At 43.4% G+C, this 16,823-nt stretch overlaps 1 protein-coding gene across 2 annotated transcripts in view; it reads left to right on the forward strand.

The window, feature by feature from the left end:
* Positions 1-16,823, forward strand: part of TRADD (TNFRSF1A associated via death domain) — a 343,489-nt gene that overhangs the window by 242,378 nt on the left and 84,288 nt on the right. For both annotated transcript variants that reach the window (XM_030203701.1, XM_030203702.1), the window contains exon 4: positions 1,698-1,875. In XM_030203701.1, the coding sequence (XP_030059561.1) occupies positions 1,698-1,875 (178 nt within the window). The remainder of the gene's footprint in view (positions 1-1,697; positions 1,876-16,823) is intronic.

Raw genomic sequence — 16,823 nt, forward strand, 5'->3', positions numbered from 1 at the left:
ACAGACTGTATAAGTCTGCCCAGCACTATCCCCACCTCCCAACCACCAGCCCTGCCTCCCACCACGGCTAAGCTTCTGGCTCCCATCCTTCTGAGTCCTGAACATAAATATGTGCCTTAAAAAATGAGGGTGAAATAAAAGTAATATACTCAATAGCTGTATCCCAACAGTATCACCTATGTGGTAATGACTTGAAAATAAATACATAACTTACCAACTCTCAGCAGTAATAGTATGTAGTTGTAATGAATCTGCCATCACTAAGTCAGAGCATCTAGTATAGGGGTCAAGAGTCAGAACCAAAAATCACAAATTCTCTTGTGGCTTTGAAATGCGCTAAAAACAATGAGGCTATCATATATTGCAAATTATATTGAGAACTTTTTTTAGGTGACTTCAAGTGAATATATTGTATACTAAAATGGATGGAGCCATTAAAGAATGCTAAAAATTATAAAATGCCCTCAAAATTGGCCACAAAGGTGTTTAGCACATTTCAAAATCGACAAAGAACAAGAGGAGACCTCTATGCCAATCCAAGGGAAACCAGTAGAGAATAACCACAGGCTTCACTACAGGGATTTTCAAAACAAAGGGTCTTTATTGAGGTACCAACAGGGGACCCGGCATGGGGCTGTGTTTTGGCCAAGTGATCCACCTGCTTCAGGGTTCAAACGCAACACTTTGAAAACTCCAAAGCTTTGTGTAGTTCCTGATATTGAACAGCTCCATGGAGATGGATACAATGAAGCAAATAAATAAATATGTAGTTTGCTGAAACATGGTGGCACCAAAAATGCCGATCCTTAAAAGCCTTGTTGTATTCAGCGCCACGGAGTTGTTCAATATCAGGCATTAACCAAGCCTTTGGAGTTTTCAAAATGTTGCATTTGGCCCCTGAAGCAGGGGGATTACTCCACCGAAACACTGCCTTGTGTTGGGTCCCCTGTTGGTGCCTCAGTAAAGACCCTTTGTTCTGACAATCCCTGTGTTGAAATCTGTGTGTTATCCTCTACTCCTCTGGTTTCCCTTAGCGCATTTCAAAGCCACAAGAGGATTCATATTTGTAGCTTTTATGATATTCATTTTTTTTTTTTGAGTTAGCAGGTTTTTAAGCCCCTGATGCAGCCCTTATGTGAGCGAAACAGTGCATGACATGGCACTTAGTTTGTAACTATATATATTGCGATGAATAAAATTGATGGACTTTTTTTCATCTGGTCTGCTTTCTATGCCTAGTTGTGTAATTTTACGGTCTAGGTGAAAAAATTAAAAATAAACCATCCACCAAAATTAATCCAAGGAGATGATCGGGGCAAAAATGAAGTAGCAACAATCTACAAAAAAAAAAAAAAAGACAAGGCCAAATTACTATCTTCCAGTGAATACCACATGTTCATGCTGTGCAGGTGCAAGTCAAAACATGGCTATTTTGGGTTTAACTATTGTGAATAGATTTTATGGGTTTTATCATCTGTTGTTTATTAATACATTATTAATACATCATATCTTCATGGATTGGTCTTGGTGGCTTTTTTATTCCATCACCTTCATGGTTTTGTTCCAACTTACCTCTTTGGGATTGTTTATAATGCAGGTAATGTATTTACACTGTTCTGATCAACAAGGCTTTCATGGAAAGACTTTAAATAGTATATTTAAGAAAATGGAATTTAGCAAAGATTTGTCTCTTTCAGCCTGATCGCATTAAAGATGAGGAGATTAAAAAACTGGAAGAAGATCTGAGGAACTTGACTTTTGAAAACAAAAGAAGCAATGGAACAGCAGCAGAAGAGATGCCTTCTCTACCTCTTCTTTTTCAAAGAAATCCATTGCCTCAAGAAGATACATTCCTTTTCCAGGCACAAGAATTTGGTGAGTTCAAGAAATAAATTAATGGAGCAAAACGAGATGACCCACATTGAGTACCAGTCAAATAAGTATTTACAAAACTGCTGTGGGTGGTATCTTTTTTACTTTATGTAAACTTTTTTTTACTGATGGTCAAAAATCACTCTCAATTTGACCAAGGACAAAAAAAAAAACCTCAGTACATCTCAAGGGGGAGAGCATTCAGAATGTTTAGCTTTTACACTAGTACTGGGGGTGTGTGTGGGGGGAGTCAATAGTCGCTCAGGAGTGTATGGTTTATGTATATATTCATAGTATTTAATATACTACACATTTGGGAACTATTACAGGAAGGGTGTAACTGTCACAAAGAAGCCAACAATACATATGAACAATTTAAATAGACAAATTATTGGGAAATGAGGTAGTACAACAATAAAACAATTTTAAAAAATCATTAGACATGAGTATCAGCTGAACACACATAAGAGGAGGGAAGTCATCAATATCTAGCCTAGCATGACTCATTTACTGTGAAACTAACGGAGGTAAGGCATGTCCAAGAGAATACTGGTCAATTGCAGAAGTTAGACTATCCCAATAGAGAAGTTATAATATAAGCTAAAGTAGCCCAGGTGTACTTAATGAACAGAGTGAAGTAAATGGTTCTAAATACCCCATAGCGATAAATTTGAGGATGCAATGAACAAAATGAGGGCAAAAACTATAATTTTATTATGCAAACAGTATAAATCATACTGCACCATATGAGTTAGCACAGTACTGCCCCTCTCACAGCTAGGGGGATCCATTACCAGCTGGCAGGGTAATGTCTGTTTGGGCAATTCCTGGCACCTACTCGGTCTGAGGTGATATACATACAAAGTTGGGAGGGTTGGGGTTTTATCATTTTGAAATTTTGATGACTTCTTACAGTGTTCTTTGATGCTATGTATAACTGTTTTGTACTGTTACTTGTCATCAATAAAAAAAATTTAAACCTACAAATCCGAGAAAAAATTTCTTTACTCTGGAATTTGTTGACAGAGAATGTGGTAAAAGCAGTTAGTGTGGTTTAATAAAATGTTTGGATAGCTTCCTAAAAGAAAAGTCCATAAGCCATTATTAAGATGGACCTTGGGGAAAATCTACTGCTTATGTATCATACTGTCTTGGGATCTTGCCAGGTACTTGTAACCTGGATTGGCCACTGTTGATACAGGATTCTAGGCTTGATGGACCTTTGGTTTGTCCCAGTATGGCAACACTTTAAGGAGGGAATTCGGAGCTGATTGTCTTCAAGAAAATGAAAGAAAATAAGGAGACAGGAGACAGGAAAGATAAGAAGGGACACCAGAGTAGTGAACTTTCTGAGCAAGAGCATTATAGTAAATACAAGAAACAGGAAGCCAATGCTGTTGTATAAGGAGAGGAGTAATATGGTTGAATTTAGAGGCACGTGAAAGAATATGAACTGCAGTATTTTACATAAGTACTTAAGTATTGCCATACTGGGACAGACCAAAGGTCCATCAAGCCCAGCATCCTGTTTCCAACAGTGGCCAATCCAGGTCACAAGTACCTGGCAAGATCCCCAAAAAGTACAAAACATTTTATACTGCTTATCCCAGAAATAGTGGATTTTCCCCAAGTCCAATTTAATAGTGGTCTATGGACTTTTCCTTTAGGAAGCTGTCCAAACCTTTTTTAAAACTCTGCTAAGCTAACCTTTACCATATTCTCTGGCAACGAATTCCAGAGTTTAATTACACATTGAGTGAAGAAAAAATTTCTCCGATTCATTTTATGTTTCAATCATTTTTATTGATAACAGGTAAATGAACAGTGTACAATGTTGCTCAATTCTTTTAAGGAATTAACGTATTAATAACTCTTCTAACAAAGGATGTGCTTCCAACATATTTCTATCCCACCCCCCTTCCCATACCCCCCTCTTCCCCACCCCTCTTCCCCCCCCCCCCCTCTCAAACCCTTTCTCCACCCCTCTCCCGCCCCTATAAACCTACTATACAAAGCACAGGTATTCAAATTTTCTCGTCTTCCTACACAGTCTCTCAATTTAGAATTCTACTTCTTGCTGCTGGTCTCCGATTCGTTTTAAATTTACTACTTTGTAGTAGCTTCATTGCATGCCCCCTTGTCCTAGTATTTTTGGAAAGAGTAAACAGATGCTTCATGTCTACCCGTTCCACTCCACTCATTATTTTATAGACCTCTATTATATCTCCCCTCAGCCATCTTTTCTCCAAGCTAAATAGCCCCAACCGCTTTAGCCTTTCCTCATAGGGAAGTCGTTTCATCCCCTTTATCATTTTCGTCGCCCTTCTCTGCACCTTTTCTAATTCCACTATATCTTTTTTGAGATGCAGTGACCAGAATTGAACACGTTATTCGAGGTGCGGTCGCACCATGGAGTGATACAAAGGCCTCATTTTTTGTTTTCCATTCCTTTCCTAATAATACCTATTTGCTTTTTTAGCCACAGCCGCACACTGAGCAGAAGGTTTCAACGTATCATCAATGACGACACCTTTCCCTTTCTTGGTCGGTCACTCCTAACATGGAACCTTGCATTATGTAGCTATAATTCGGGTTCCTCTTTCCCACATGCATCACTTTGCACTTGCTCGCATTAAACGTCATCTGCCATTTAGACGCCCAGTTTCCCAGTCTCGTAAGGTCCTCTTGTAATTTTCACAATCCTCCCACGATTTAACGACTTTGAATAACTTTGTGTCGTCAGCAAATTTAATTACCTCACTAGTTACTCCCCATCTCTAGGTCATTTATAAATATGTGAAAAAGCAGCAGTCCCAGTACAGACCCCTGGCGAACACAATTGAGAATACTGATCATTTAACCCTATTCTGTTTTCTATCTTTTAACCAGTTTTTAATCCACAGTAGGACAGTACCTCTATCCCATGACTCCTCCAATTCCTCTGGAGTCTTTCATGAGGTACTTTGTCAAACGCCTACTGAAAATCCAGACACAATATCAACTGGATCACCTTTATCCACATGTTTGTTCACCCGTCAAGAAATGTAATAGATTGGTGAGGCAAGATTCCCTTCACTAAATCCATGTTGGCTTTGTCTCATTAATCATGCTTTTGAATATGCTCTGTAATTTTTGTTCTTCATAATAGTCTCTACCAGTTTGCCCGGCACCAGTCTATTTTCCGGGATCTCTTCTGGAAATTGTTTTTTAAAATCGGCGTTATATTGGCCACCCTCCAATCTTCCAGTACCACGCTCGATTTTAAGGATAATTATATATTAGTAACAATAGTTCGCAAGTTCATTTTTCAGTTCCTATCAGTACTCTGGGATGAATACCATCCGGTCAGGAGATTTTGCTACTCTTCAACTTGTAGAACTGCCCCATTACAGCTCCAGGTTTATAGAGATTTCATTCAGTTTTTTCCGACTCATAGCTTTGAATACCATTTCTGGCACCGGTATCTCTCCCAATCTTCCTCAGTGAAGACCGAAGCAAAGAATTCATTTAATCTCTCTGCTATGGCTTTGTCTTCCCTGATCGCCCATTTACACCTCGGTCATCTAGTAGTCCAACCAATTCTTTTGCCGGCTTCTGCTTTTTAATATACCTAAGAAAGTTTTTACTATGTGTTTTGTCGCCAACGCAATCTTTTTAATTTTAAGTCTTTCTTTGCCTTCTTTATCAGCACTTTGCATTGACTGGACATTCCTTATGCTGCTTCTTATTATTTTAGTCGGTTCCTTCTTCCATTTTCTGAGGATTTTCTTTTAGCTCTAATAGCTTCCTTCACCTCACTTTTAACCATGATGGCTGTCATTTGGTCTTCAGTCCCTTCTTTTTAATACGTGGAATCTATTTGGCCTGGGATTCCAGGATAGGTTGTGTTTGGACAGCATCCACGCCTGATGTAAAATTTTTGACCCTCCAATCTGCTCCTCTAGTTTTTGTTTTTGGGTTTTTTTTTTTTCACCGTTCTTTTCATTTTATCATAGTCTCCTTTTTTAAAGTTAACGCTAACGTATTGGATTTCCTGTGTATACTCAAAGCTAATATCAAACTGATTATATTATGATTACTATTATTCAAGCTGGCCCCAGCACCATTACCTCCTGCACCAGCTGATGTGCCTCCACTAAGGACTAGGTCTCGAATTTTTCCTTCTCTTGTTGGCTCCTGTACCAGGTGCTCCCTAAGCAGTCTTTGATGTCGTCAATGACCTTTGTTTACATTTACCCAGTCAATATCAGGGTAACTGAAATCATCCATTATTATTGTGTTGCCTGGTTTGTTTGCATCTCTAATTTCCTTTAACATTTCTACATTCATCTGTTCATCCTGGCCAGGCGGACGGTAGTACACTCCTATCACTATCCTTTTCCCCTTTACACATGGAATTTCAATCGATAGGGATTCCAAGATGTGTTTTGTTTCCTGCAGATTTTTCAATCTATTCAAGGCTCTCCTTAACATACAATGCTACCCCTCTACCAATTCGATCCACCCTGCAGAATTTTCAATCTATTCAAGGCTCTCCTTAACATACAATGCTACCCCTCCACCAATTCGATCCACCCTATCACTACGATATAATTTGTACCCCAGTATGACAGTGTCCCACTGGTTATCTTCCTTCCACCAGGTCTCAGAGATGCCTATTATATCTAATTTTTCATTTAGTGCAATCTATTCTAACTCTCCCATCTTATTTGTTAGGCTTCTGGCATTCGCATATAGACATTTCAAACTATGTTTGTTGTTCCTATTTACATCGTGCTCAGTACTTGACAGTATTAATTTGCAATCTTTTGTATGATTTTAAATTGTGTCGAAACGAATTGAGCTTTTTGGGAGACCGGAGTAGTCCAGCTGGGTAATTAGGAGAGCATAAAGAAACATCTTTTGAGATTAAGGATCTCGGTGGGGTCTGACAGTCTTGAATTGATGCAGTGATGAAAAAGAAGCATAAGTTAGAGAGGAAATGTGTTAAAAGATTATTCTTGATCCAGAATGACCCCTAAGTATCTACGATGAGAAACAAGCAAAATGGAAGAGCTTGGAAAAATGGGACAATAAAGGGGGGGAGAAGAGAGAACCAGTTACCCAACATGCTGTGGTTTTGGCAGAGTTCAGAACAAGACAGTTGTTAAACAACCAGGATCAATCGAAGCTAGTGCTGAATTGAACTTGGTAAGATCTGGATTGAGTGGAGAGATTTCTAAGAAAAGGATATCATCAGCATAGTAGAATGCACGGATGCCAAGGTCCAATATCAGAAGTGCCAAAGTGCGAAGAAAAGTGGAATGAGGCAGCACCCCACAGGAAAGGTCATAAATATTAGAAGAGCAGGGTTGAGAAACGTGGAAAGTACAGTTATGAAGAAAAGAAAATCCTGACTGAATCCTTCAAACAAAAAGGTTATAACCCCCAAATCTCTAAGAATATTGCTTCTTCCCTTAAAATACCTAGAAAAGACCTGCTGCAGTACAAAGAGAAGAAAGCTACAGAGAGAATCCCTCTTGTACTGACGTTCAATCCATAGCTCGAAAAATTGAGAAGAATCTATAGATCTATAGTCACTATTCCAAGAGGATGAATTACTGAAAGAGATATTCCCAGCCTTACCAGTGCTGGCCTTCTGACAGCCACCTAATTTGAAACAAATTAGTGAAAAGCAAATTCACAATACAAGCTCAAAAAGAAGAGAATGGCACATGTCCCTGCAATACTTTTAATCTAACATTGATTTAAGGACTTTGTCCTCCCTCCTAGCTCTCAACCTTCAGCACTTCCTTCCTGCCATTAACCCATCCCCATTCCTCCTAAGCGCATCCCGCCTTCGTCGCCCTACCTCCCCCGCACTCTCCTGCTCCTTCTCCTGCTATCCACCGGAGACATCAATCAAAATCCAGGTCCCCCACACCTGTCCTCGTCTTATCCATGCAAACGATTCCGAGATGTCTCCAATCTCATCTCTATTCCCCTCCTCCCCCCCTTCCCTCCCCTTCTCGTGTGCCCTATGGAATGCCCGCTCTGTCTGCAACAAACTTTCCTTCACCCATGATCTCTTTATCTCCCGTTCCCTTCAATTGCTCGCCCTAACTGAAACCTGGCTCACCCCCGATGACTCTGCCTCAGTCGCGGCCCTATGCCATGGAGGTTATGTTTTCTCCCACACTCCCCACCCAGTCGGCCGCGGAGGAGGTATCTGGTTACTACTCTCGCCCGCCTGTAGTTTTTCAACCTCTCCTCCTACTGCAGTCTCACTGCTTCTCATCCTTTGAAGTTCACTCCATCCGTCTATTTTACCCGCTGCCACTCAGAGTTGCAGTCATTTACCGCCCCCCTGATAAGTCCCTCCCCTCCTTCCTTACCGACTTCGATGCATGGCTCTCCGTTTTTCTTGAACCCTCATCTCTGTCCCTCATTCTTGGAGACTTTAACATGCACGCTGATGACCCATCCAATTCTTACGCTTCTCAGTTCCTCACTCTGACATCCTCCTTCAACCTCCAGCTGAGCTCCACCACCCCTACTCACCAAACTGGCCATTGTCTTGAGCTCATCCTCTCCTCTACCTGCTCACCCTCCAACTTCTGCGCCTCGTCTCTTCCTCTCCCAGATCATCACCTGATCACCTTCATCACCCTCCCCCTCAGTCCCGCCCTACACTAACCACTACCTTCAGGAATCTCCAAGCCGTCAACCCTCCCACCTTATCCTCTAGTATCTCTAATCTCCTCCCCTCCATCATGTCCTCCGAGTCTGTCGATAAGGCTGTCTCCGCTTACAATGCCACTCTCTCATCTGCTTTGGATACCCTTGCACCATCTATCTCCCGTCCCACAAGGCGTACTAATCCCCAGCCCTGGTTGACCCCTTGCATCCGATACCTTCGCTCCTGCTCCTGATCTGCTGAACGCCTCTGGAGGAAATCTAGCACCCATACCGACTTCATTCATTACAAATTCATGTTATCCTCCTTCCACTCCTTCCTATTCCTTGCCAAACAGGACTATTACACCTAATTGACTAATTCCCTCAGCTCCAACCCTTGTCGTCTCTTCGCCACTTTAACTTCCTCCTCAAAGTGCCCTCCGCTCCCACCCCCACCCCCCCTCACTCTCTCCTCAATCACTGGCTGACTACTTCCGCGACAAGGTACAGAAGATAAACCTCGAATTCACTACCAAGCCACCTCCTCCTCCTCACCCTTTAACCCACTCCCTCAAACAACCAACCCAGGCCTCCTTCTCCTCTTTCCGAAGAGGAAACCGCCCACCTTCTTTCCTCCTCGAAATGCACCACCTGTTCCTCTGACCCCATCCCCACCAACTTACTTAACACCATCTCCCCTACTGTCACCTCCTCCATCTGTCATATCCTCAACCTCTCTCTCTCCACTGCAACTGTCCCTGACACCTTCAAACATGCTGTAGTCACACCACTCCTCAAAAAACCATCACTAGACCCCCACCTGTCCCTCCAACTACTGCCCCATCTCCCTCCTACCCTTCCTCTCCAAGATACTTGAACACGCCGTTCACAGCCACTGCCTTGATTTTCTCTCCTCTCATGCCATCCTCGATCCGCTTCAATCCGGTTTTCGCCCTCTACACTCGACAGAAACGGCACTCACTAAAGTCGGTAATGACCTGTTCCTTGCCAAATCCAAAGGTCACTACTCCATCCTCATCCTCCTTAACCTATCCGCCACTTTTGACACTGCCAATCATAATTTACTTCTTGCCGCACTGTCCTCATATGGGTTCTAGGGCTCTGTCCTCTCCTGGTTCTCCTCTTATCTCTCCCATCGTACCTTCAGAGTACATTCTCATGGATCTTCCTCCACCCCCATCCCGCTCTCTGTCGGAGTTCCTCAGGGATCTGTCCTTGGACCCCTTCTTTTTTCAATCTACACCTCTTCCCTGGGCTCCCTGATCTTATCTCATGGTTTCCAATATCATCTCTATGCCGACGACACCCAGCTTTATCTCTCCACACCAGACATCACTGCGGAAACCCAGGCCAAAGTATCGGCCTGCTTATCCGACATTGCTGCCTGGATGTCCAACCGCCACCTGAAACTGAACATAGCCAAGACAGAACTTATTGTCTTTCCACCCAAACCCACTTCTCCTCTCCCCTCCCTCCACTTTCTATCTCAGTCGATGGCACCCTCATCCTCCCCGTCTCATCTGCCTGCAACCTCGGAGTCATCTTTGACTCCTCCCTCTCCTCTGTGCATATCCAGCAGATAGCCAAGACCTGTCGCTTCTTTCTCTATAACATTAGCAAAATTCGCCCTTTCCTCTCTGAGCACACCACCCGAACTCTCATCCACTCTCTCATTACCTCTCGCCTTGACTACTGCAACCTACTCCTCACTGGCCTCCCACTTAACCATCTATCCCCCTCCCACTTAACCATCTATCCCCCCTTCAATCCGTTCAGAACTCTGCTGCACGTCTTATCTTTCGCCTGGACCAATTCGCTCATATCACCCCTCTCCTCAAGTCACTTCACTGGCTTCCGATCAGGTACCGCATCCAGTTCAAGCTTCTCCTACTAACCTACAAATGCACTCAATCTGCAGCCCCTCATTACCTCTCTACCCTTATCTCCCCTTACGCTCCTACCCGAAACCTCCACTCACAGGACAAATCCCTCCTCTCTGCACCCTTCTCCACCACCGCCAATTCCAGGCTCCACCCTTTCTGCCTTGCCTCTCCCTATGCTTGGAATAAACTTCCTGAGTCCATACGCCAAACCCCCTCCCTGCCCATCTTCAAATCCTTGCTCAAAGCCCACGTCTTCAATGTCGCCTTCGGCACCTAACCGTTATACCTCTATTCAGGAAATCTAGACTGCCCCAATTGGATTGTCTGCACATTTTGTCCAATAGATTGTAAGCTCCTTTGAGCAGGGACTGTCCTTCTTTGTTAAACTGTACAGCGCTGCGTAACCCTAGTAGCGCTTTAGAAATGTTAAGTAGTAGTAGTAGTAGTAGTAATTCCTTTATTATTGTTTACATACTATTGTTTTAAATGTTGTTTACTATTTTACTTTTAAACTGTATAATTGTATTTTATGCACTTTAGCCTTTTCTACAGATATGTGTAAGCCACATTGAGCCTGCAATTGGTGGGAAAATGTGGGATATAAATGTATTAAATAAATAAATAAATATACTTAGCTGCAAACTGTGCCAACACATCTTATAGGATCCCACAGTCACTCACATGGGAAAAACATTTAGAATAAGGGATCCTTCATATGCTCATCCTCAAATGTGGTATATCATTCAATGCAAAAATGTGAAGAAGGGTGCTATATTGGAGAAACAAGCCAGATGCTGAAGATGAGGCTCAATTTACAAATCAAATCAATTCTTGTATACGACTAATATTCCCTTTCCAAGGTTACGTCCAGTTTACATTTTAGATGAGACAAAAGCTGATAATGTTAGTGTGAGGTATGAGAACAATTAGAGACCATTGGTAAAAATGCACGAGACCAAAAACATTATAGGAAAGGATCCATTCCCTTGATCACCAAAATAACAGAAGGAATGGTGACCAAACAACTCACAGAGTATCTAAACAAGTTCTCAATACTACACGATTCCCAGTCAGGATTCCGCTCTAATCACAGTACAGAAACTGTACTAGTTACGCTCATGACCAGATTCAAACAACTGATAGCAAATGGCAACAATATAGTACTGCTACAATTCGACATGTCAAGTGCATTTGACATGGTTGACCATGGAATTTTATTACACATCCTCGAATACTTTGGAATCGGAGGCAACGTTCTCAACTGGTTTAGGGGGTTCCTAACTACACGCTCATATCAAGTTACATCAAACTCGACCACATCAGCTACATGGACACCTGAATGTGGAGTCCCACAGGGATCCCCCCTCTCGCCGACCATATTCAACCTAATGATGACACCATTGGCCAAACTACTATCGAAACAGAACCTAAACCCTTACATATACGCTGATGATGTAACGATCTTTATCCAATTCAAACAAGACCTAAGGGAAATCTCTAATGAAATCAACCAAGGCCTACACATCATGAATTCCTGGGCAGATGCATTCCAGCTGAAACTAAATGCAGAAAAAACTCAATGCCTAATACTCACCTCGCAATACAATAAGAATAAATTTACCACCATCAACACACCCAAACTAAGTCTACCAGTTTCGGACACCCTAAAAATTCTTGGCGTTACCATTGACCGACACCTAACACTTGAGAATCATGTGAAAAACATAACTAAAAAGATGCTCCATTCAATGTGGAAACTAAAAAGAGTTAGACCATTTTTTCCAAGGAGCATCTTCCGCAACCTGGTACAATCATTGGTACTTAGCCACTTGGACTACTGTAATTCACTCTACGCCGGCTGTAAAGAATACTCAAAAAACTCCAGACAGCTCAAAACACGGCAGCCAGACTAATATTCGGCAAATCAAAATACGAAAGTGCAAAACCCCTATGAGAAAAACTACACTGGCTCCCACTCAAAGAACGCATCACGTTTAAACTCTGTACCTTAGTCCATAAAATCATCCATGGTGACGCCCCAGCAAACATGTCAGACCTAACAGAACTTCCACCCAGGAACCCAAAAAAATCTTCTCGCGCTTTCCTCAACCTTCATCCACCAAATTGCAAAGGCATGAAATACAAATTAATGCACGCATCTACCTTTTCCTATATGAGCACGCAGCTCTGGAACACGTTGCCACGCAACGTGAGACCTGTCTATGAACTGACAAATTTCCGCAAACTATTGAAAACCTATCTCTTCGACGATATACAACAAAGATCAACACATGTAATTATATAATCGTTGACTTACCCAGAAATGTTTTATACTACCTTTTGCTTTAATACCATCATCTAACCCAAAACTCTCTGTTAATAATAAATGTATGTTCCCTTCCATTTCCCACATCCATGATGAATTGTAAGCCACATAGAGCCGCAAAGAGGTGGGATAATGTGGGATACAAATGCAATAAATAATAGGCTCTACTGTCTTGTCTGCTGACTCCATGCTCTCTAGATATCCTATCGCATAATACTGAAGCATAACAGGACTTGCTGTGGACCCGGACGCCGGACGCACTGAATTGCTGTATAACTGAATTGCTTATTGAAATGTTCATCGACTTTAAACCTCTAAATGCTTTTTAAATGCTTCATATATCTCATAGCACCATATTGAACTACCCTAACCATTCCTTAACACCACTCTGCACCACACTAGACAGCACTACAAGCATAAGCATTCACATTGAATCACAAGACTGATTATAACCTTATCAATCACCAATATATTGCACGGCTTAACACTAACATATACTAACACCAATATGAACTCGAAAAAACTACTCCTAATCATCTATTGTCTCTCCTTAATCCACCACGCAATGACAACCCCTCTCACTGACAATAATTTACCCACACTACAATCACCATGCACACATCCCATAAACAATCCACCAACCCAAAAGATTAAAAAATGGAATGGAAAATCCACCACCTTCGGAAACAACAGAAAGAAAAGAAGGGACAAATCAAACTCAAACAGCAAGATGACAGACAACTAATAAAAATCATCACAACCTCTACCCCAATTGAACCCCACCAACTAATACAAATGGGTTATATAAATGCCAGATCTGCAGTTAACAAAACTAATACAATAACAGACTGGATCACCACAGACAACCTTGATTTTCTATTTATAAATGAAACCTGGATCCATGACCTCAAAGATCCCATAATTTTAGGGCTATGCCCCCCAGGGTACAAAATCATCTACTGGACAAGGAATGGAAAAAGAGGAGGAGGCATAGCTATAATCTATAGATCCCAATTCACTTTCACAACAATAGCCGAATCCATACTTCCCCAACTGGAAATTGCCTCAGTTAGAATCAATCACCCAACCCTAAAGGACCACCTAAACCTTATCCTATTTTACAGACCACCAGGCAACTGGCAAGAATGCCAAACACATTTTATGGACTTCATATCGAACACATGGATCTCCGCCCAAAACCTTCTTATAGTAGGAGATATCAACCTCCATTTCGAGGACACTAACCTAAGAAATGTAACTGAATGCAAGGACTTCCTCCAACTATGGAAGCTTCAACGACCAAACATACAACCCACCCATAGTAAAGGTCACACACTAGACATCATTACATACAAATTTACACCAGAACTAAATATCACACTAGAAGATACAAAATGAACAGCCGTACCATGGTCCGACCACTACAAAGCTAACCTCTACCTTCACTGGCGAATAAAAACTTCACAATTTAAACAAGAACAATTAGAGAGATCACGGGTTGCAGTGAGAGGAGGCAGACGTGCTTTTGCCTCCTGCTCGAGGGTCCCATTCTCAATCCCTTGGAATCGCTTTAGAAAAACCCAAATTAGCCTGCCTCTTGCCTGGAGAGTGAACCATAGGTGCTTTTGGACAGATTCCTTACATCTAAAAGCAGAATAGCTGCTAAAACAACAAAAAAGGGGTCAGAGCGCTCCAGGGCTGCTGAGGACAAGATGGTGGACCAGGGACAGGCCCTGCAGCTTACCTGTACCAAGGCTACAATCACAGAACTCAGCGACGCTGAGGTGCTTGCCTTGGATCCGCGCTTGCAGAGTTTGTCAGAGCAGTTAGCTGGGATCTCTGAAATCACTACTGAGCTGGCCCGACGAACGGGCGAACTGGAGTGCCGCGTGTCTGACCTCGAAGATGGCGCGTAGGGAAGCAGCATGGAGCTGACGAGACTTTGGGAGCTATTGACAGTGCAACAAACCAAGTTAGAGGACCTAGAAAACAGGTCCCGTAGGGACAACCTTCGCTTCCTGGGCATCCCAGAGACTATACCGGAGAGATCCCTACACCGGGTACTGGAGCGCTGGATGAGTCCAATGGTGGCAACGGAAGAGGAGGCGGACCCGGTGAGACTAGAGTGTGCGCATCGCCTGGGAGCCATTAGTGCTGGCGAACATCGTCCGAGAATAGTTATTGCCAAGTTTCTCAATTCGGCCCAAAAGGACACGTTTTTACAATATTATCGCCAACATAAAGAAAACGTTTGCTATGAGGGAGCACAGGTGCGGGTCTATCAAGATTATTCTGCAGCGCTTGCGGCGAGGCGCCACCAGTATGCCGAGGTCTGCTCGTGCTTGGTCGAGAGGAAGCTGAAGTTTCAAGTGCGATATCCTGCGGTGCTAAAGATTTGGCATAACGGACAGTGGCGCTCACACGAAACTCCAGGGAGTGCGATGACGTGGCTTAATGGAGTCCCGGAACAGCAGGCAGCAGAAGCTTGAGCTTGGCGAGAAAGTGGCGGCGATTGGAAGCCTAGGACCGGGTGAGTTACCCCCGGAGAACTGTTGGTAATAGGGCTGGAGCTGTATTTGGACAGTATTGAACCTGTACCTGTTAGAGTTTTTATGTAATAAAAATTTGAGTATAAGATTGTGTTGGGGTGCGGGTGGGAAGGAAGCAAGGGAATGACTGGGGGTGTGTAAGATTAAATGGGTGGCCTGAATGAGAGGAGAGGGGGTGGGAATGAATGTGGAGGGGTATCTTGTGGGGGGGGCTGGGGCCCGCTTGTGTGAATGAGAGGGGTAGGTAGTAGGTGCCCTAGGGTATAAATAATGGATTTGTGTGTGAATGGTGGTGGACCGGAAAAGTTGGGAGGAGAAGTGGTGCACGTGAAGTGTGTGTGTGTGTGAAGGTGAACAGAGGTGGGGGCTTTTGATTTACGGGCAAAGGCTAATGAGGCAGAATTGGTTTTAGTGAGGATGGCACGCCTCTTGGTGTCATTGTGTGATCACAGACAGGCTTCTCTGTGGAGACATGGAAAGGAATGGCTCTGGGAGTTGACAGGGTGGGGGAGGGAGTGGGGGGCGGGGAGCAGGGGGATGTATGGGGGACAGGGGGGATGGGCTGCGGGTATTCCATGGTGTACGATGGGGGTCTGAGTATTGTTCTGTGTGCGGCTGGGGGGAGAGAGATTTTTAAACACTGCGATGGGGTTGGGGGCTCCAGGGTGAGGGCTTGGGCGCCTGGGAGCCCTAACTCTTTTGAGTATGTGGTTTTTTGTTAGAGTGTGGAACATAGACCATGGCTAAGCCCCCGGTGCCCAGAATAATCTCTTGGAATGCGTGTGGCATTTCCTCACCTATTAAACGTACAAAAGGTTTAGCCACCCTTCAGCGTCACAATGTCTCATTGGCATGTTTACAAGAAACAAAATTGTCTGATGTAGAGCATTTAAAATTAAAGCAACGGTGGGTGGGGGACTGCTTCTTTGCATCCGCCAAAGGTAAAAAGGGGGGAGTGGAAGTGTTGGTGCACAAGCGATTGCAAGGTAGCGCCCAGGTGGTGGCCAGTGATGGGAATGGACGGTATATTTTGTTGCTTATGAATGTCATGGGGCAGGAATTTTTTTTTTTAAACGTTTATGGTCCCAACCTGTATGACCATTCGTTTTTTCAACATCTGGTGCGACTAGGGGTACAGTACGCTTCTGCGCCGTGGGTAATGGTGGGAGATTTTAATCAGGTCTTAGATGCACAGCAGGACCGTTCGGCGCAAACTGCGGGGACGGTACTGAGAGGGGGAAAGGGTTTGCCCTACTTGTGTCAGGCCCTTAACTTGGTGGACCCGTGGCGGTTGTGCAACCCTAGTGCCCACGACTATACACATTTGTCACGAGCCCATGGCACATGGTCCAGATTGGATTATATACTGGTGTCAGCTCCCCTTTTCCCGCAGGTGGTACGGTCAGAAATTGGCGCTATGGAGATCTCGGACCACACATTAATCTGGGTGGATATAGATTTGGGAGAGGCGAGACTGCGACAGCATCTGTGGAGATTTCCCTCATACTTGGTAGA

This window comes from Microcaecilia unicolor, chromosome 5 (assembly GCF_901765095.1).
Source record: "Microcaecilia unicolor chromosome 5, aMicUni1.1, whole genome shotgun sequence".
Taxonomy (NCBI): Eukaryota; Metazoa; Chordata; class Amphibia; order Gymnophiona; family Siphonopidae; genus Microcaecilia; species Microcaecilia unicolor.